The sequence below is a fragment of the Silene latifolia genome, chromosome 2 (assembly GCF_048544455.1).
Source record: "Silene latifolia isolate original U9 population chromosome 2, ASM4854445v1, whole genome shotgun sequence".
Taxonomy (NCBI): Eukaryota; Viridiplantae; Streptophyta; class Magnoliopsida; order Caryophyllales; family Caryophyllaceae; genus Silene; species Silene latifolia.
In genome coordinates this window covers 177,882,481-177,903,459 of record NC_133527.1, presented here as the reverse complement: position 1 = coordinate 177,903,459, position 20,979 = coordinate 177,882,481, and the positions used below count along the sequence as shown (strand labels likewise).

Below are 20,979 nucleotides of genomic sequence, written 5' to 3'. Positions count from 1 at the left end.
TTTGACATGGTGATGCAAACATATATTCGTGATAAACTTTCTTTTGTATCGCGAGCTTTTTAAGTCATCCAACATTAACTCGGCTTAACTCGTTAAGTTCTTGAGTCGAAAGTTGATTAAGTCGATCTCAAATTGCTCACAAACTGTCTCATCTCATTATTATCCTTAGATCAGGGTAGTTTGATTTGCTTATTGGCTGGACAATAATGTCAATTGTAACATTTTCGGACTCATTTATAAAGATGACCGAAAAGGCGAAAATCTTTCACAAAAGCAATAACGTCCCTTGAAAAATGCTTGTGCCACTCTATTTCTTTCTAGAAAATTAAAGTTATTTTAATCTTCACTCACACATATTGTGTGACGTGGATAATTTTCAAGTGACGTTATCACTCCCCTTACTATAATACTGACTATACATTTTCATTCCAGAGTAATCTATGAACATCAAGCAACGGAAACAAACTCTCAACGTCACATACTCTTGCCGTAAGCAAAGAGTAGAGGTGTTGTAGAGCTCACAAATTTGACCCGACTATAATGATCGATGTGATCCACATTTAGCTGACCCAATATTAACCCTTGGGTAGATTTACACAATTTAAAGGCAAAATCACTTCTTCTTAGACAAAAAATTGACCCAAACTATTCCTTACCTCTAAATTACTGCATACCAAAACATGTTTTCAAGCAACTTGAATACTAACATACACGAAATAGGTCGTACTTGAACCAACCCCTAACTCGTACCCAGCCAATTGGCCACGTTAGCAGAGAGGATCATACATTTTAGATATCACTTTGTTACCATTTGCGTCTTGCGGAGTACCTTGAGATAATGAGAAGGAAAGGTTATGGCATACAAATCGTAAATTTTGAGTCACGAAAGAAATTTCTTACAAATATATTTTTAGCTTAACCAGGATTCTGGAATTCTAGTCCCGGAAATGCAAATAGTCTTAAAACACAGGAGACAGTTTTGTCAACCTGGTTGTCTTACTCGGCTCAAATTTGAACTAAACCAGATGGTGCACAAAACAATGTACAGGAGTGAGTATGCAGGCCATGCATCTTTTTAAGAACTCTTGGAAGTTTTCTGTATTTTTCATCATCTATACAAGATTGAAAATTATCAGATCTATGCCCATCCCAGTCCGAGAAAACTACTCCTGCCAAAAACCTGAAATATACAGTTTGTACCAGATGAATTATATTCAGTTCCAAGGTGAATAACCCTTAGTTTCGTTAATTTTATAGCCATAATTGTACCTTTCTTTCGTGAGGCCAGCATCCGTCATCAAGTGCCTGCATTAGTCTTGTATAATAAGTTACTACTTCTCATTCAATTATAAATGGTTGTTTCTATTTCTACAATACAAGGACTGGAATTAGACGAAGGGTGACAAACACGTCTGACGTACCATGTTTACTGGAACATTCTTGTGTATGCCTTCTTCTCTCGAGTGTGACGATCAGCAATCTGAAATCGTATACGGAGAACATTAGCTTAAGAAATTGATGTCTGCTCACTATTAAGATACTAAGATATATTTTGTTTACCTTTTTCTTGGTTGCAGCAAGTTCTCTCTTTATGGCACCTAGAAGAGTGGAAGCACAAAAGTTTTCATTTTGGTGAATCCCAAATTGTAACACGAAGAACAAGATAATACGAAATGCCTATATAACTAACCATCATTTGGTTCTAATTCCAAAGCCTTCTCGAAGCATTTAGCAGCAGCATCTATGTCACAGAGAGCATTGTATGCCTGCATTGAAACATGTATAGCCAAATGTAATGGTTCTTCATTCAGTTAGTTAGTCTGCTTTGAGATAGTCTCACATATAGAAATTGCGAGACATACAAATATAAGGATTAAATCCAATGTTTTAGGGGGTAAATACTTTGCGAGGCAGTTTTGTTTGAGAATATACAGGTCCATCATTATCTGTCTTATGGTTACCAGTGTTAGGTTTACGATAAATGATGCTCTCACTCCGCCACAAAAGATCAATCATCTTCCAACCGGTTGGTTAATCATTTTATATACAAGTACTTTGTATGAGTCATCTTTTAACTTTAGTAGATTTACACGGTAATATGCTTATATTAATATATTACCCTCAATAAACAAAAGCAAATTGGGATCGTCAAATTGGAGGGAAACAGATCTACGGAGTATAGAGAGAAATCAAGGTTATAACAATATAACCCTGTCGAACCTATGTTTATGAACCCATTAAAAAAAAGAATCAGTCTTTTGTGGCACAGTGGTCTGTGACAGAGGGAATACTACCGAAGCAGGAAAACAGTAATAATGATCCGAATATTGAAACATGTTCCTAAAACATACATAGTGGAGCAGTATATAAACACAGGCATAAACGAGAAAATGAAGATGGACCACCACAATTGAAAATGCTGACCTGGCCTCTTCGGAAGTGAGCCTTCACATATTCTTCATCATCACGAAGAGCAAAGTCAGCATCCCACAAGGCCCCATCTATGTCTCCCAGTTTCAACTTACAGGCCTAAGTAAGGATACACGATACAAGTTTAATCTAAAGCTATCAATAATGAACAAGCATCCTATAATTAAGCATGTACAACAGTCAACACTGCACTATTTTGTCGAAATATGACTCTTATTCAAAATAATACTATAAAATATGGCAATGAAGTCTCTAAATTACACAAGACATGGATAAAAGCAGACAAAGTTTTAAGTACTCCAAAATCATCTTTAGCAAATTTCCCAACAGGTTTGTGGTCCACATTTCCGCATTGAATTAGTTTGCGGTCACACTTAATCAGTAATTAAGTGACTAAGTTTTAATCTTACTGCAACGTTTGTATTTGACACCTCATTTTCCTCAGAGGTGATATTTTCTATTTATATATGGCATGATAATAAGAACCAGGGAACATAGCTTTAAAAAAGGTTTGATCTTACCGCAATGTTTGTGTATAACTGGCATCTCTTTTTCCTCAAAGTTGTGCTCTTTTCTGTTTATATGGCATATAGTAACATTAATCACGAACATAAATACAAAATTCAAAAGAACAATATCATGATAAATTGATAATGATGATGACAAATAAGTAAAAATGGTCACCTCCATCCAATGAATCCATATCCCATCCCACATCCAAGTACCGCATAGCTTTGAGATATTTTCGCATAGCCATCTTAAAATCTTGCTTCTACATTCAGAAAATTAGTCGCTTAATCAAACAATCTACTTAATTAGAAGTCGTTAGGTCAGTTTTAGCAATATTTCTTAGTTATGAACTGCATTGATAATTCATAATTCACATTCTGTCATGTAAGTATCTAACTATCCACAACTAAGCATTTGAGCTAAATGTACAAGAACGATCATTAGATTCAAAAACCGTGATATATACCTTGAAATTCTCATTGCCGAAAGCCTTAATGTCGTCTGCTGCTTTAATCCACCAAGAGAAGTCATCTGATTTTTCATCAAGGTCAGAAGGCCAATCCGGGTAAGTATCACCATCTTTGAAATAGTCAATAATCCCATAATCTGCCCCCTCAGGAATTTCTCCACAGTCCACAATGAGAATATCAAGAATCGGCTGACCATTTTCGTCAACATCGACATGCTCAATGGAACGAATCACCCCCAAACCTTTGATTACTCTTCCAAACACAACATGTTTACCATTGAGGTGATGAGTTTGAGTGGTGGTAATGAAGAATTGAGATCCATTGGTATTGGGACCAAAGTTGACCATGGACAGCATGCCTTTCCTCTCATGCTTCAGCTCAAAATTCTCATCGTCAAATTTCAAGCCATAAATGGACTCTCCAACACTTTCATCCCCAGAAGATATTTTTCCTCCTTGAATCATAGCCCCTTTCACAATGCGATGGAAACTTAGACCCTGTCAACATTGTTTTCATAGTTAAACACATACTACAAGTACGAGGCCAAGACACTAAGACTTTGTTGGAACGGAGGGATTTGGTGGACAGTAGAAACAGGAGAGACGTAATTTCTCTTGTTTGGATAGTCAGTTTGATTCTTACAAGGCAAATTAAAGCGCATCCGACATAGGAAATACATGGAAGGTATATATCCCCTTTTCTGTCTTCATGACCTCTATACAACAAAATAAACATAGAGCATACGACGATGATCAATCCAAACATTATAGCAGCAAACAAGAAATGAAACAAATCGTAATCAGTATAAATTACTTTTCTAGCTCTAGCTAAATTTACAACAAAGCATTGTTCCGACAAGATTCAAGACCAAAGGGCAGAGCCTGAGACCTTTATAAGTTACAGAAATATGCAAAAAACCACCTTTTAGATTAAACATACATGCAATCAACCCAAAACAATAATGTAGCCTAAATCGTACTCTATCAACTATCAACAACTGTTTCAGACCATATCATTTAACATGCCAACCTATACATCAACACACAATCTTTCCACCCATTCCCTAAAATATGAATGCAAAGACAACAAGATTAATTCATTTCAGCTATAACAATAACCATATCCTCATACTATGATTGACAGGCTGATTCTCCAGAAATCCCATCTAACCATGTTTTTTTCTGCCCAGCATTCAACATTTCTTCCTATAAAATAACAGCAATGCTAAGGACCTTCTATTTCGGGTCTTCTCTCCAATCTTCTCGTCTCACAAGCAAACAAAACAGATAAAACGTTGCGGATGACAAACTCTAGTCAGTACAATATATTATGATGTCCATTTGTAAGAGGAGAAGGTCGGAGAAAGCCCGAAAGAGACTGCCCATACCATTGCTTGTCCCCACACACTAAAACAAACCAGAAAACAACAAAACACAAACCCATTCTCCTAAATGAATGAAATAGTGTTTTGGGTAAATAAAGTACCAAACTTCCCATCAAATACACATCAATATTACAAAAAACAGCAATGCTACAGTAAAAAGTTACTAACTTTATATCAGAATAAATACCATTAACCCAAAAGTAACAAACTTTATATCAAAAAATAATTATACAAACCTTATAATGAAGAGGAAGACCAGAAAGAGGAGAAATGCCCAATTCACCAGTACAAAGTGCCCTAAAATTTTCAGCAGTTTTAGGAACAACATTCTTATATAACTCCACAACTATTCTTCCTTCTATTTCTCCTCCTATACTTATATCCATGTAACATTTTGGTGTGCTCCCCATTTTTTTGTGTTTCTATGTTTTTGTAAACCCTAAATTTTGTGAAGAAAATGTTTGTTTTTGTGTTTTAATTGAAGGGAATGGGAGGAGTCTTAAAAAACTGAAAAAAAAAAAAAACAGGTCTGCTGCTGCTGAAGTGTCTGTGAGTTGCTGCACCCGTATTAATGTTTTGGAGGGGAGTTGTTCTTATTTGTCTTTATTATTATATTCATTTTTTGAGATCTTGTGGGCCTACAGTTGTACACGTGTTGTGAAGGGGGATTTAGAGCCGTTCGATTTTGGATTGGTGACTGATGATGAGTGGTGAGGTTTTTTGTTGCGACTGTATCATTTCAACTATTTAATTCAACTGTTTTTTTATACACATTCTATTTTTTCTTGGGTTGTTTGATCATGTTCTTAACATTTTCTTTTTACTTGGAATTTAGACAAGAGTGGACAATACAATTTGTGTAGTATTAAGAGTCAATCTTGCTTAAGACAGAGTATCCGTCTTAAATCTTAAAATGGGTTAAATATTACCACATGATAATTGTATTTGACCCGTTTTAAGCTTAAGACGAATAATGTTTGTCTTAAATGAAAATTTGTGTAGTATTAAACCATTATTATCCCACTAGTATAGTAGTCGCTAGTAGCTACCCATCTTTTTGCTCGAGTAAACCATCACACCCGACCCACTACCGATTGTCACCCATAAAAACTCACTACATCCCTGAACGCCACCCCACACGATCAAAACTCATTGCTGCCCGCGACTCTCAAAATCCCTAGTTCAAGGGTGAGGGTGGAGGCGAGCGCCGAGGGGATTTAGAGGATGGGATGTATCGGAGGGCGGTAGAGTGACTCGACAAGGTGGGGGATACTTTTGAGGATGGAGGGTTGTTTTCGTGGTGTGATTGTTTTGAGGGTAAGGGTGTAGTAGTTTTTGATGGGTGGGAGACTGGGTTTACTGATGGAATACTAAAAAGTAAAAAAAAAAAAAAAAAAAAAAAGAGCATTATTTTCCACTTTTCTGGGAAATAGATAGGACAGAACCAACTCACAAAAGATTCGATTTGGCCTTTTAGATAATAATTGACAAAATAATTCATCAGAACCACAAAATAGCTAAAGAACAAACAGACGACCACATTACAGCATTTGACATCTCCTCAAGTCACTGGAGAAAGCTTACCACTGATAGTGGAATACCAATAAACTCGAAAAGCCTACAAATACGCATCCCCTTTTACAGTTACTTGTATTCTGCCATTTCTATTCATTTATTTTCTTTTTTGGACCGGTTGGGGGCAGTAAAAGTCGGCTACTAAAGCAAACCATCTTTTCGAAATCAATGAATTTCAAGCTGCTTTCATCGATTGTCATAGAACTACGTCTACAGTTACAAAGACTATGGAAGATGCCTCTTGCTGTAAGAGCTCAAGTTTCAACTGGTTTCGCTTTCTCTTCTTCTGAAGCTACGGACTTGCAGACGGGTTTTGCTTTCTCCCCTTCTAAAGCTATGATCTTGCAGACGGGTTTTGTGTTATTCCCACTCAATAGCTTTAATGAAGGATCAACTTGAATATCCTTTAATAAGATTCGGTCCCCGATGTCCAAATTGCTTATGTCCACCTCTATCTTTTGTGGGATAGACTCTGCTGGACAACGATATTTCAAGTTCTTTCTGATTGTATACAACTGTCCCCCTGTTTTGCACAAGGAACAACACCTATTTAACGTCCAAACGAGACTAAAAGAAAATAAGCAGAGTGAACAACTCCAGTTCAAATGGCGATTTTTAACAGAGAGAAAACTAAGAAAAAAGAAAGACAGCCAGGAAGTAGGTAAGTCTGTAGCTCCTTCCACAACCAAATAAGTCGGTCATTTCAACAGAGGTAGTAGGAACTCAGAATTTGAAAATATTACGATCCCCTATCCTCATCATAATACAAGTATCAAAATTGTCAGAGTATTCTTCAAGAGTTAATCATTCTTGCAAGTCGCAAAAGGGGTTTCGAACTAAATAGTTATTGGTCAGTCAAACAGAACAAATGCAAAAATAGGGGTAAGATGAAGCTCTCTTATCTCACCCCGCAAATTGATCAAGAGATGCACCAAAGTCATCCCATGAACACTTGTCAGATATCATGCATGAGTCAAGCCTTCATGCCAAATGACTTATGGTAATACGGCCAACTAGCATTAATTGTCATGCAGAATTGTTGATGAAACAGATATTTCAAACATGAGGTGGGTACTATCTAGTACTACATATTACAGAGTACATATTTGTTATTAAGTCTTCAACATAGTTTACCCATGAACTTTCAAATATCATGCACACTGCACAACAAACCAAGACTTTACCCTAAACGACTTGTAGTTTTAGGGCTGCCTGGCATGAATAGTCATATTGAACTGTTGATCATATAAATTTTAATGCACCAACCACCAAGTCATGTAGATTTCAATGCACCAAGTCATGGTTGAAGGCACTTTTGCAGTATGTGAGAAAGCCAACACTCGCCATGAACACACTTTTTCAAATGTCAATACTCAATAGTGCTTTGAGGATGCCTTTGTGTAGTAAGTTTTTCAGAAAAAACCGACATTTTGCACCAAAAAATGCCCTATGATTACTGATTAGGACACTTATATTGTGTTTTAGATTACTTCATATGACGTTGAGCTGAACAATCGTCTCTAACGCCTTTGAGCTTGTCGCCTCCATCGACAGAACTAAACACTCCCTCCAATTTTTCCACCCAGCCCCATATTTAATTCTTTGTGACCGGAGATTTAGAAAGTGGGGTTTAATGGAAAAAATGCTATCCAACGTTATCCCACAAGTCCACAAACCTTATATACAGAAAATGATCTTAAAAGCATTTTGGGTGGCATTATAATCATTGTCTGACTAAAAGGTCAACCTTTTGTAGCCATATCCATGGTATGAAATCGACATCGGCCGATATGTAAAGGATTTTCAACATTCTGATATTTACCGATATATAAAGGGTTACCAAAAACAGCCGATATTCGACATATATGGCTGATTTTTAACTGACATGGCTGGATGTTTAACTGACATGGCCGACATTAGACCGATGCTTGGCCGATACTAGACCGACACGACTTATATGACCTATATAAAATAAGCCATTATATACAGTCACATTGGACGCACCAGTGATTATTGTACGCAACCACAATTCGCGAGCATTACCACAATCATGACTGATACCGCGGTTTAATAACATAGCCATATCTCCTGAATTACAAACTTTTTTTGGTGATACAACTCGGACATTTAACTTATACGAAGTCGTGAGCTACACCAAAAAAGTGATCACACTCCCAAAATTGAAAAATAATATAAAATATGCACGAGTTGAAAACAATTGCAAAAAGTTGTCTAGCGTACTAAGCAATATATTTCCTTTGTGGTTCGAGGTACAAGTGTTTTTATGGTGGGAGAATATCCTCCTTACTCTAATTACTCAGCAAGTCTTTTTGTTTGCAGACACCCATACCTCTTTCGTTACTTATCATTTTTGAAGTGTGGCCGTTGTTTGGAAAGGTAAAATCTTGAAGTTTCTAGCTAGAATCACTCCAAAATGTTAAATAGTTTAAGTCCTTAAGGATATAGGCCTTGGAAATGGACAAAATGTTTCAAAGGCAGCCGAAATGCTTCCATCCTTGTTTTCTTTACATTGTTGCAATCTCAATTTAACAAAAGTGTTCTTTCAACATGTAGAAGAATATTTGGGATGCTAGGTGTCTGCAATACTGCAAGCTATTTAAAGTCATTAAATGTACTAGAAACTTGTTAAATTGTCAAGGAATCCTCAACTCTGGAGTGGTTTGAATAAAAAATTTAGGCAAAAATAAACTCTTGCCTACCTTGTCTACTTCCTGAAATAGTAGAAGCAGCAATAAAGAGAAGTACAAATCTCAAGCCAACCACACATACCACAAAGAGAAAAAAAAATGCAAAAGTACATAACATCATCACATCTTGAGTATAATGCAACATTATTCATTTGAACTTATAAACAGGACGACAATACGAACCTTTCTGAAGCCCAGGACAAGAATCTGCACCCTTGATAACAACGGGAACATTAACCTCTAAATGTGATCCCTCGTCGGCCCAAGCAAACACCAAATTCAACACCTTTCCTGTCTCGGCATCTCTATGCAACTAATCCAACAAATAACAAACACCTTTCAATAATCAACCCTAACTCCGTGAAACCCTAATACTCAAAAAAACTAGTCTATACTAATATACTCAGTTTCTCATACTCACATGTCTGGTCAAGCTTTAACTACTCAATTTTAGTCATTTTACAAATATAATGTGCCAACAAAAACCAAGAAAATGAAAATGTACGTCATTATCATTTAACCGCACAGACACTGTACTCACAGAATTAAATCTCAGTTTTGATAACAATCACCGTATCAACTGTCGTCAGTGTCCTCTAGGTCATGAGTCACTCATGACACCAAGTCATTACCAACACACCAACACTGCACACAATGCCAAAGCATTAAATCTTACAGCCTAATCTCGCTAAAAGCAATCAATATCGCCTTCAAACAACACTGTAAATTGAGAACCTTTGTATTGCGGCCGACATTTTAAATTAAGTACATAGTATTAAATCTCGGTTTCTATCACCATCACGGTATCAATTATCAACAGTGTCCTCAATCTAACCTCGCTAAATGCAGCCAATACCGCTTACAAACCGATTACGAAGACTATACAACATTCATCAATCATTATCGCAACATTAGGCATCACATTTTCAAAAATAACAAAAACACAATTAATCAACACAAAATCAACCAAAACCTAATTAAAAAGACGAAAATGACCTTAATAGGAAGAACATTTCCAGAATGAAGAAGAACAGAAGATCCGGACCCGGCCCGAATTTGAAGCTTGAAAGTAGTAGAGCAAAAAAAGTCGGGTCCCACAGTCTTGATCAACGATTGAATCTGCTTTTTCTCAGTAGTCAACAACTGTTTTCTAGAAACTTCGGAAGATCCGGCGGGGGAAGATGAAGAAGAAGGATGGGTGAAAACGACGGCTGGGATGCGACCTTGGGCCCTTTCTCGGGCCGCAACTCGGGGCCCCGTTACTTCCCTCGGTATGGCCTGGATAGTGTGGTAGTTTCTGGATAACGACGCCGCGTAGGCTAGCCTGTGCACGGTGGTGCGGTACAGTTGATTCATTCTTGTTTTGTTTTCGAGGAGAGAGGGAAGGTTGATGATTATTGATTAGGGTTTAACCAGGGTTTGATATTGGGGCCTTGTGGAATTGGGGGGTCTAGCTTTGTCTATTTGGAAAGACGGATTATCTGTCTTATCTATAAAACGGATCCAAATATTAGCAAATGATAATGTGATGATGATAATAGGGATAGAAATTTTGGCATTTTTTATAAAAGGATTCAAATACTAGCAAATGGTTAATTGATCATAATTTATGTTTACGAGGTGAAGAAAATGATGATTTGAAAAAAAATGAAATGTTTATACGTGAACTACGATATGAAAACAAATTGTGCATGTTGAACTCGTGACTTCGTCTATGAACATGATACTTCATTTTGACGAATAGGTTAACCGATTTACAGAATATGGTGCTTTGTTTTACAGATATGATTGTTTAAAAAACATAGTACAATGCAAAATACATTCGAGGGAACGATAGCTTTTTATAGTTCTTACTCTCGTGATTATTTACGTAAATCGACCTTATAATATCAAATCGACTTGTAACTATATTGGGGATGATTAGGGTAAGATTATTGGTAGTCTTGAGATAAGACTTTGGTAAGTCTTAAGACAAGACTCACTCAAGACTACAAATAATCTACCTAAGTCTTAAAGTTGAGTCTTGGAAATCCAAGACTCAATTTAAGATTTTGGGTGAGTCTTAACCCCACTTTTAAAGGAAATTATCCAATGAGTGAATCTCATATGTCATTTCTTTTTGTTCTTTTTTTGTTTTTTTAAGTTTGTAAAAAGAAGAAGTGAAATGGAAAAATAGAGTCCGAGATGAATCCGATAATGTATAGAGTCTAAGATGAGTCTGGGCAATATAAAAATAATAAAAGTAAGTTAGTGATATGACAGAGTCTTAAGACTTTAATGAGTCTGACTAATAATCTCACCTACATGAGGACAATAGCTTGTCGAAAAACAGAGATGTCATAACAATCATTTCACATTGCTTCATGAAGAGTAGTAAACAGAGATGTCATAACAATACATAGTAAATTACAAAGGAAAAATCTAAAGCCATCCGACGAGGATTCATATGTTGAAAACGCCTAATAACATCACTCACTTGTGAAAAAAAATCTCTCTCAATATAAGTCACTAAACAACTATCTAATAGTTCATCGCTCATACTATTTCGCAAATAATTCTTCACATACTTCATGTAGGAGAAAACTCTTTCCACACTTGCCGTTGTCACCGGAAGTATCAAATACAAGCTTCAATAACAAATAAACACGTGAATATGAAATATGTTTCTTTGTCTCAACAAGCATAATTGAAAGCTCACCAAGGCTCTTGATAAGATGAAATCTTGAATCCCTTAGCATATCACTTTCAAAAATATCAAGTTCAAACTCAAGTAGTGTTATCTCGGTATCATTAAACTCATTGGGATATAACTTTGCAAGTCTAACCAATTTGTCCTTATCGAAAGAAGCAAAGACGTCGGCGGGACTAAAACTAGCTATACACATTAGCATCTCCATGCTTCTTACATCAAATCGGCTATGTAGTTCATGGACTTGTTTATCCAAAACACCTATAAACATGTCAATTCGAAATCGTTGTAGGTTAAGCTCGTTGACAAGGCGACGTCTTCATCTTCCCGGAGGAGCATAAAAATCATCCATATTCAGGACTTCAATATTATGTTTTGCACAAAAGTTAGAAACCGTTTGAAGAAATTGATCCCATCCACCATTCCTAAACTTTGTCAAATGCTCCTTAGTTAAATCAAGAATAGTCATGGCATTAACAATGTCTTGATCTTTCCTTTGTATTGCTTCACACAAAGAATTAGTGTATCCATACACCACTTTCATTAAATGTAACATGAAAACAAACTCAAAAGATTCAAGGTGATCTATCCCAATTTCGGCTTTAGCACGATCATCAACGGATTTAGCCCCTTTACTAATTATCTCAAAAACTCTAATAAGTGTGCCATATAAAGACATGACTCTCACAATTGATTTAAAATGAGATCCTCACCGAGTCTCCCCCGGTCTACTTAAACCAAGTTCTTGATTCAATCCCTTACCACTTTCAAATTCACCCGATGCTAATGCCTCCAAAACCTTATCCGCTTGAATATCCCTAACCATCTCCAAACGTTTACAAGAATATCCAATATTATTAAGCACAATATAATTCCAAGATGTTGAAAATTTTTGTCACAATCTTTGTTTTCTTTAGCCACCGCCACTAATGTCAATTGAAGTTGGTGCGCAAAACAATGAACATAATATGCACACGGATTGTCCCTCATTATCAAACTTTGCAAACCATTAAGCTCACCTCTCATGTTACTAGCTCCATCATAGCCTTGACCACGGATGTTTGACATACTTAATGAGTGGCCATCAAGTAGTTTCTTTATTTTCTCAAAAAGTGTCAAACTAGTTGTATTTTCACATGCACAATCCCAAGAAATCTTTCACAAAGTTTACCATCTTTATTAACATAACGCAAACAATAGCTAATTCTTCCTTATGAGACACGTCACTAGACTCATCGGCTAATAGACCAAAGTAATCACCATTTAGATCCTCAATAATAAGCTTAGTAGTCTCATGGGCACAACATTTAATTAATTCTTTTTGAATGGTTGGGCAAGTAACTTGGTGATTTTCCGGAGACTTAGCAAGAACAACTTTAACAATTTTAACCCCCGGTCGACACCACTAGTGAATTTAAGTTATAAAGTTAAATTGTCGTTTCTTTGAATAAAACAAGCATGAAAAGTCACAATAGATACACCAGACTAATTTTTTTTATTTTTTTTACACCTCCAAAACCTAATCTAGATTAAACTAAATGCTGCAAGAGAGAAAAAGGACTACCACAGATCAAAAACTTGGATGCCCATTTTACCGGCTAAAACCTAAAAGTTGTTTCTCATGAGACTGTCTAGCTCATTGAAAGTGAGGCAAACTCAACTACCTATAACAGCAATTGTGTACGACCGTATCTTCTGAAGTTCAGTACTTAATCTGAATCTGAAGAAGTATCGGAATAAGGATCAAGTGCCCTCACCATTTTAGAGACGGTCTCTCCCATTTCCTCCACTTCTTCCCTTCCAAAACCCCAAGTCTTTAATAACTCTCCACCAATAGCTCCTTGTTGGATACCAAGTTTACGAAGGTTTTCCAGCCTGTTTGACAAAAACGGTAAGACAGCACTGCTAGAACGGAGTCTTGCAGCCATTGGGATCGAATGGACATCAAGCGATCCTTTCAGTACACAACTTGGATTGGGAGTACCAAGAAGTTGACCACTTTGGCTGACAGTATCAGAGAATATGGTAGGGAATGGTAAGGGAATTGGGAGAGGGCAAGTTGCCACAGAGAGGTGACAGAATCTAGGCCTCAGCACCGCCTGTCCGTAAGCAGCGGAAATAGCCTGTTGCACTTCAGAGACAGATGCTCGATGTCCTTCTGGGTAAGATAATAAGGTAAGAATCAGATGATTATGCAAAGAATAACAGCAACAACAAAAAACACAGAAAGCATATGATCCTGCCATTGGAGGTCCACAGCTGGCAATCGGATAATCTTTACAGTTTGTACGTTATACATTATGCAGTTCGTATACTGGACTAGTGGACTATACCATGCCAGACCATGAAATAGAACAAACTAGTCTCTTTTGCCTTTATTTTTCACCACACATTTTCATAAAAATGTGAGCTAATTTATGCTTTCACTATATGCAGGCATGCATACGGGTAATTTTTTTCTAACACTAGAGAGATGTGAGAGTTGAAGATATAAATATGTTTCGTCGACAGCAGAAACCATGTGCAGATCTAAAGTACCTGATCGAAGAGCTCCATTTACCACCAATGTTTCCACGGACTGCGGGTCTTCTGCACCTTCTGATACTTCTGGAGTCAAAGACTGCAAATTGCTAAGTATAGGTTCTTCAGACGGCTTCCCTGAGTCCAGAAACATAAGCAATATTAGTGTGTAGAAAAAGAGCATAAGGGAATTCAATATGTAAAAGGCTATGCTAGAACAAATGATCTAACAAAATACCAGTCAAATAAGGTGCTGGAACTGCAGCATCTAATATGGTCACCATATTCTGTCGATTTTGGCCAGATAGAGTTTGCACAATTTCGTTGATATTCAAAGCACCATAAGTACCGCTTGATATTGAAGCAGGTCCTGGCAAATCCATGCGGAAAGGAAGACTAAGAGAATGCAATGCAGCAGCATACACTGCACTGCAATGATAAGGCTTTGCATCATTAACATGCAGATAAGAGGAGGCTTTGCCTGCAAAAAAGAGCATGAAAACTAAGATGGCATTTTTCGAGATCATTCAATGATTAATACTTTGTTTTAATTTCACTGGAACCAAAAACTCATTTATTTTAGCTTTTGTGTTATGATTAAATAAAGCAAAATCACTTACTAAAGTGAGGTGAGTCACGTGAGTGCATTAGTGTTTACTGCAGTATGAAGTAGGCAAGTATTTTAGTCATTTAGTGGAAATTTTGATGGAATTTTATTATTGCATATATTGGCTCCCCCCCTAACCCACCATTTGAAAGAGTCTGAGGCAGTGGGTAATGTGTTACGTAGACAGTCGTTAGTACCGAATACCGATTCTTGGTGTTTCCCTAATGAAAGGAATCAACACTTACCCAGTGAGGGTAAACCAACTGGTATGATCAATTTGCAAAAGGGAGATAATCTTGCAAAAGAAACGGCATCGTGAAGATCCCTGGAGATGTTCCTTTTCCGGCTTGTACTGCCCATATGAGACCTAGGATCCCGGACAGTGTAAAGCATTACAGGAGTATTTGTATATTCATCTGCAATGTTCTGCAGAAAATTCTCCGCCACGCTAGAAAAACCTCCTGAATCATCAACTAAAAATTGAATTCCCTGTATATAATGCCCAAACAGTTAATACGGTCAAATAGCAACAATGCAAAAGAGCTCACAAATATATGATTATAACAGTAGAAACACCATATATTACAAAACTGTTATGCGAGTTTTTACACTAATTTTCATAAAAGAGAAACCAACAGTCCTAACAGTAGAAATACCAAAGATTACAAATACAATCTCTTGAGTTGATGGTGTTGTTCAACTGTGCTACAACAACATATACCCCAATGCCTAGAGCACCCGCAAGTCTAGTGGTGGGGATGCGGTGTGGTTGGGGAGGATGTATGCAACCTTGCTTTATTCCATCATAATCCAGAAGTCCAGAACAAAAAATAGGGTATTTGGCTCATAGGAATCAATGGAGAAGGTGTGCAAGTGTGTCATATGTACGAAATTAATTTTATCACACGAAATTACTTCATTGGTTACTAATAAGCAATCAAAATAAAGTAAATTAATTAATTGGATTCTTTGAACTCATGCATAAAATCTTGGCCACTCAAATATAATCGTGGACCAAATACATCTCTTGGAAACAGTAGAGAAGACCAATCCCATCATTACAGGATAACAACCAAATATACAAATTATAGCCCCTAGTAAGCAGAGAGACAGTCTCGTGAAGAATCAAATAGCATTGTTTTTCATCTTTTCTTCAATTCAGCAAGCAAGATGCTACGAGAAGTTAGTCTGATACAACAAAATTCTAGTGGTGGCTAAACTGCCACTAGATTAATAGCCTAATATGACCAGGGTGATGTCAAGTGACAAAAAAGATGGTCCATCAATATAATAAATAGGAGCTCGGAGTCCCAATTAAACTTCTATAGGTTTTAGGTGATACCTGTATATGGTCACACTCTTCTAGAAAAAACCGAAGCCTTTCATTCATCTCCTCGCCTCGAAAACCTTCAGAAAAAACATCTTTTCCAGCACCATAGTTATTAAATTCCTGACCATCCATCCATAATCCACTTACTTCATATATACTCTGTGGATGATAATGAACTTTTGAAAAATCTGTCCAGAAATGGACATCATTTTCCAAAGATTCTACAATATTCTTGTCTTGATTATCATTCTGGGAATCAGCGTGTCCATTTTCCACACCACTCGGTTGAATTTTCTCTTCATCGTACAAACGTTGCAAGAATAAGTTTCGTCTCTGACGCTGAGAATGTTGGACAGAAAGACTCCCTCTCCTGCAAGTTGAACTTACGAGCTTAGTTCTTATGCATGAAACAAAAAAGCACAAAAAAATATAGTTGAAACTCTGAAAAGTGAAAACGGAGATCTATTAGTAGGTAAGTCAATATGCTCAGTCATAACAGCATGATATTATAAAGACAGGGTTTACAAGGACAAGAGTCATTTTAATGTCGTTAGCAGTATTTTTGTCCTAACATATACATAACACAGAGCCACAGATTATATTTTCCTGTCCTTTAATTCGTTTATTTGTCCTGCCTAAATTCTTAGCAATCAAGCAAATAAAAACAGCAAACTCCTGCAAAGTAATCATAATTTAAAATCAAACCAATAACACCAATTCTCTAATGTAAGCAAAAACTAATATTTGCAATTGATTTCATGAATGGATACGTTGAGTGCTTATCGCTCTCAGAGTCTAAAGACATATTTATGATGAGATTCCACATTTCTACAAAATCTAAAAATGTGACTCCTCAGAAGGCATTACTAGACAGCATTTCAAATTGCAAAGAAAGAAGGCCAGCCATACCAGGTGGCAACAGACGGCGACAATTCTGGAATTTGATTATACAATGTCCCACTTGAGCTCATTGATCCAAGGGTTCCTGCTCAAACCACAAAGCATATGTATCATGATCTCCACACAAAATTTCAGCAGAAAAGAGAGAGCGGGGAAAAACGTACCCTGGTAATTTACAGAGACTAACCGCGGAGTATATGTAAGAGCACCCTGCAAACAATAAAAATCATGATATATACTAATATACCTTCCTTGGAATAAAATGAACAAACTTACAAACAAGAGCAGATAAACATTCCCAATATGTTAACTTACTGAAGGGTTAGCAAAATAACATTGATGCCGACTAGCAAACACAGAGTAAATAGTATGACATAACTGACGTTTTCTTTCGACAAGTGGACAAGTGAACTTAAGAAATAAGAGAATGAATACTCAGCAGTGCATGTTAACACTTACCCTTTGTTTGGATGGAAGGATTTGTACGAGGGAATGGGAGAGAAAGGGAGGGTGACAAACTTGTTTAGTTAGCAAGGGTTGGAGATAATTAAAGGTGGAGGGATCTATTTTCGCAATTACATGCCAAGTTATAATACCTCCAACATGTGGAGGAAAAACTCCTTTGCACTATCCTCCCTCCCTCCCTCCCTTTCCCTTTCTTTACTAAGCAAATGGTTAGATCAATAAACAGTTCATAAATGTGAAGACAACTAGTCGTAGCTACACAGCAACAACATCCTTTTGCTTCCACATCCAACAAAAAAGAAATATCAACAATACTCATGTTGGAGAACCACATGCGACCAATATTAGGCCTTGCATGTTGATCTACTTTCTCATCAAAATGATCAAAGTGTAAATATTAATTTGTCATCTGGACAGGTTCTAGTATGAGCTTAAGTACTGGGATATATTAGGCCCCCTCACACATATTCTTAGTTAATCCCTTTATAGAAGGCAACAAATGACGACAAAAGTTCACTCATAAACCGTGGAGAACAAAAAAGAAGTCATAAGCACACTACCTAAACCTCACTTTCCCCACTATCACTGAGATAGAAGAACATCTAAACTAAATTAATAACCGCTAAAAGTTGAGTAAAAACTTGAGAAGGTGCTATCCTAGATTCCTAACGCATACAGTGATACAGGGAAATAAAGTTCTGTAAATAACTAAATACGGAGTATACAAGGGAAAATAATTTGTATAAAGCAGCAAATTCATAAACGATCAAAAAGCAGAAAGCTCACTAAGCTATGACCGTATGTAAGCATCTCCAAAGCCTCTAAACCAGCTGATATGGAAAAACGAGCTACTTATCTTACCTCCTGAGTTTCTCCACTGCGGTACAGCACATCCATGTCTAAACCATGATTCTTGAATACGGGATCAGTATCAGGATCACCAACCAAACCAAGTAATTCATCCTATTAGAAAGAAACTATATTAGAACTGAAACCACACAACACCATGATTTTTAATTCCTCATTTTTTTCTCAATATACATTTGTCTAAACTACTTGGTAGTTGGACGCAGGGAAAAAAACAGAAGATGAACATGACATAGCTTTTGTAGAAATCATTAAATCAGATATTCCATATGTAACAGTCAAATATACAGCAACAACACCAACAATATAACTCCAGGGTCTCCAGCGCCTCAAGAGATAAGAAATCCTCCCCATTTACATTAGAATGAATTTATACTTACGTTGATAACAAAATGAGGATTTTACGCCAACTTCCAACTAATGTACTCTTCTTGCATAATGACAACTCTATCATGTATCGTAATTTTCAGACAATGAGCTGATAATCTGATATAGTTGAAGAATAGAAAACACTCCCACTAAGCAAAAATTACAATATACACGCGAAAGACAGCGATGGAGGGGGTGAATGACAGCTATCAAACTCGAGTATGGCCACAAAATCAGCAATCAAAAATGCCCTGCAAACATATACTTCCTTGGTATGGCATTTGCTGATAGAACACTTTAATCCATTTAACAGAACATCAGAACTACAGGGAAACAAATATTCTGTGCAACTGAAAACTCGAAAAATACCTGAAAGTTCCAGAAATGTGAGCCAATGAAATTGGCGAAATCTCCAAGTTGAATAGTAACAACTTCTCTCATAATGGCTGACCAAATAAAATTAGCAGAATAAGACATTATACGAAGCCAAATACATCAAAATTTCGACAGCATAGTCCAACACAAACCCGATTACTAAAAGAGGCACCTAACAGCTCAAATTGGTTGAATTTATTCCACAACCATTAATTTAAACAGCAAGATGTTAACTAGACAGAAATTGCGCGATGCACACAGTGGTGGAGCAACTGGGGGGCTAGCAGGGGCGCTTGCCACAGCTGACTTTTGAAAATTTCGAAATTTTTAGTTAAAAGTTTCGATATTTTTTCAAGGCTACCTTATACTATAACCCTTTCGCCCACGCTGGATGCACATAAAGTGCTTGATGAAATGCCAACCACACAATTCTTCAACCGGTGATGATTAAATCGGAGTAATTGTCTACTATATGTCGACAATAGTCGTAGGGCGCAAGTTGAAAGCCCCCGTGCCATTGTGAAATTTAAGCAGCATAACTGTGCAAATTGCTTACAGTAGTTGGAAACTACCCACAAAAACAAAAGCGTTAAATCAACAACCAGTAAAATATATGCTTAAACAGAGAGAGAGAAGAATATAGTACCTTGTAATTTGAAGTGCTAAACCTTTTCGACTTTGTATTTACTCAACACAAAATATCAAGCTTAATTTTGTTAAGTTTCTGGAAGCCGAATTGAGGAGAGAAAGTGGAAAGAGGGAGTCAAACTAATAGGCCACCTCGACGAGCACTCCTCCTAATTAGTCGTCTCATGCTCGATACCGTGTCGGATATACGTAAACACTCTTAGGCCCTGTTCTTTTGGACTTAATTTCAGTTCTAATAAGTTCAGTTCAGCTCCATTCAATTCAGTTCAGTTCAGTTCAGCTCAATTCAATTGATTGATTCGATTCGATTCGAATCGATTGATTCGATTCGATTCGATTTATTTCAACATTACTATTATTATTCTTATTGATATCATTATTATTTTTATATTAATGTATTTACTATTGTTATTGTTATTGTTATTATTATATTATTTTTATATTTATTATATTATTATTATATTTATTAATAATTAATTCGTATTATTTATATTATTATATTTATATTTAATACATTTATTATTATTATTATTATATTATATTTATTATTTTATTAATATATTTATTATTATTTATTATTCATAACATATTTATTATTATTATATTTAATATTATTATATTAATAAGTTATTATTTAATATTTATTATTTTATTAATATACTCATTATTATTAATATTTAATCACATATTTATTTTTATTATTATTATTATTATTATTATATTTAATATTATTATGTTAATAAGTTATTATATTAGACCTATTATTATTATTATTATTATTATTTATTAGTTATTATTATTAAATATATTATATTATTATTAATAATGTTATCATTTATATTACAAATATATTATTATTATTACTATATTTATTATTATATTAATATTTTATTTTTTATATATCTTATTAGATTATATTAATATATTATTATTATTAATGAATAATATTATAATAATATTTATTATTATTATTGGTATTATTTTTATTATTATTATTATTATTATTATTATTATTATTATTTCAGTTCAGTTCAGTTCAGATCAGTTCAGTTCAGCTCCATTAAGTTCAGTTCAGTTCAGTTAAGTTCAGTTCAGTTCAGTTCAGTTCAGACAATTTCAGTCCAAAAGAACA

At 35.8% G+C, this 20,979-nt stretch overlaps 4 protein-coding genes across 8 annotated transcripts; all 4 read right to left on the bottom strand.

Moving 5' to 3' along the window:
• Window positions 1-873: 873 nt before the first annotated feature.
• Window positions 874-5,376, bottom strand: LOC141643472 (peptidyl-prolyl cis-trans isomerase CYP40-like). Of its 3 annotated transcripts, none has more exons than XM_074452650.1 (10): window positions 5,031-5,376; window positions 3,407-3,907; window positions 3,115-3,202; window positions 2,952-3,004; window positions 2,425-2,529; window positions 1,691-1,766; window positions 1,561-1,598; window positions 1,422-1,480; window positions 1,270-1,305; window positions 874-1,180 (listed from the first exon to the last, which is right to left on the bottom strand). In XM_074452650.1, the coding sequence occupies exons 1-8, from the start codon at window positions 5,202-5,204 to the stop codon at window positions 1,427-1,429; spliced, it is 1,089 nt and encodes a 362-aa protein (XP_074308751.1). In that variant the 5' UTR covers window positions 5,205-5,376; the 3' UTR covers window positions 874-1,180; window positions 1,270-1,305; window positions 1,422-1,426. The 3 variants fall into 3 exon arrangements, with proteins under 3 accessions (XP_074308751.1, XP_074308753.1, XP_074308752.1); XM_074452652.1 differs by lacking the exon at window positions 5,031-5,376 and adding an exon at window positions 4,643-4,717; XM_074452651.1 differs by lacking the exon at window positions 5,031-5,376 and adding an exon at window positions 4,581-4,649.
• An 867-nt stretch (window positions 5,377-6,243) lies between these two features.
• LOC141643473 (uncharacterized) lies at window positions 6,244-10,530 on the bottom strand. The gene is made up of 3 exons (XM_074452653.1): window positions 10,074-10,530; window positions 9,261-9,390; window positions 6,244-6,892 (listed from the first exon to the last, which is right to left on the bottom strand). The coding sequence occupies exons 1-3, from the start codon at window positions 10,431-10,433 to the stop codon at window positions 6,624-6,626; spliced, it is 759 nt and encodes a 252-aa protein (XP_074308754.1). The 5' UTR covers window positions 10,434-10,530; the 3' UTR covers window positions 6,244-6,623.
• A 1,555-nt stretch (window positions 10,531-12,085) lies between these two features.
• Window positions 12,086-12,445, bottom strand: LOC141641701 (uncharacterized). Its single transcript, XM_074450353.1, has one exon. The coding sequence runs from the start codon at window positions 12,443-12,445 to the stop codon at window positions 12,086-12,088; it is 360 nt and encodes a 119-aa protein (XP_074306454.1).
• Window positions 12,446-13,188: 743 nt separating this feature from the next.
• On the bottom strand, window positions 13,189-19,982 carry LOC141643471 (uncharacterized). Of its 3 annotated transcripts, none has more exons than XM_074452647.1 (10): window positions 19,846-19,982; window positions 19,194-19,270; window positions 18,450-18,551; window positions 17,288-17,333; window positions 17,133-17,208; window positions 16,236-16,593; window positions 15,139-15,382; window positions 14,525-14,767; window positions 14,305-14,424; window positions 13,189-13,924 (listed from the first exon to the last, which is right to left on the bottom strand). In XM_074452647.1, exons 2-10 carry the CDS (start codon window positions 19,263-19,265, stop codon window positions 13,476-13,478), a joined length of 1,710 nt encoding a protein of 569 aa, XP_074308748.1. In that variant the 5' UTR covers window positions 19,266-19,270; window positions 19,846-19,982; the 3' UTR covers window positions 13,189-13,475. The 3 variants fall into 3 exon arrangements, with proteins under 3 accessions (XP_074308748.1, XP_074308750.1, XP_074308749.1); XM_074452649.1 differs by having other exon boundaries at window positions 13,189-13,921; window positions 19,846-19,962; XM_074452648.1 differs by lacking the exon at window positions 19,846-19,982 and adding an exon at window positions 19,561-19,651.
• Between the last annotated feature and the right edge of the window lie 997 nt (window positions 19,983-20,979).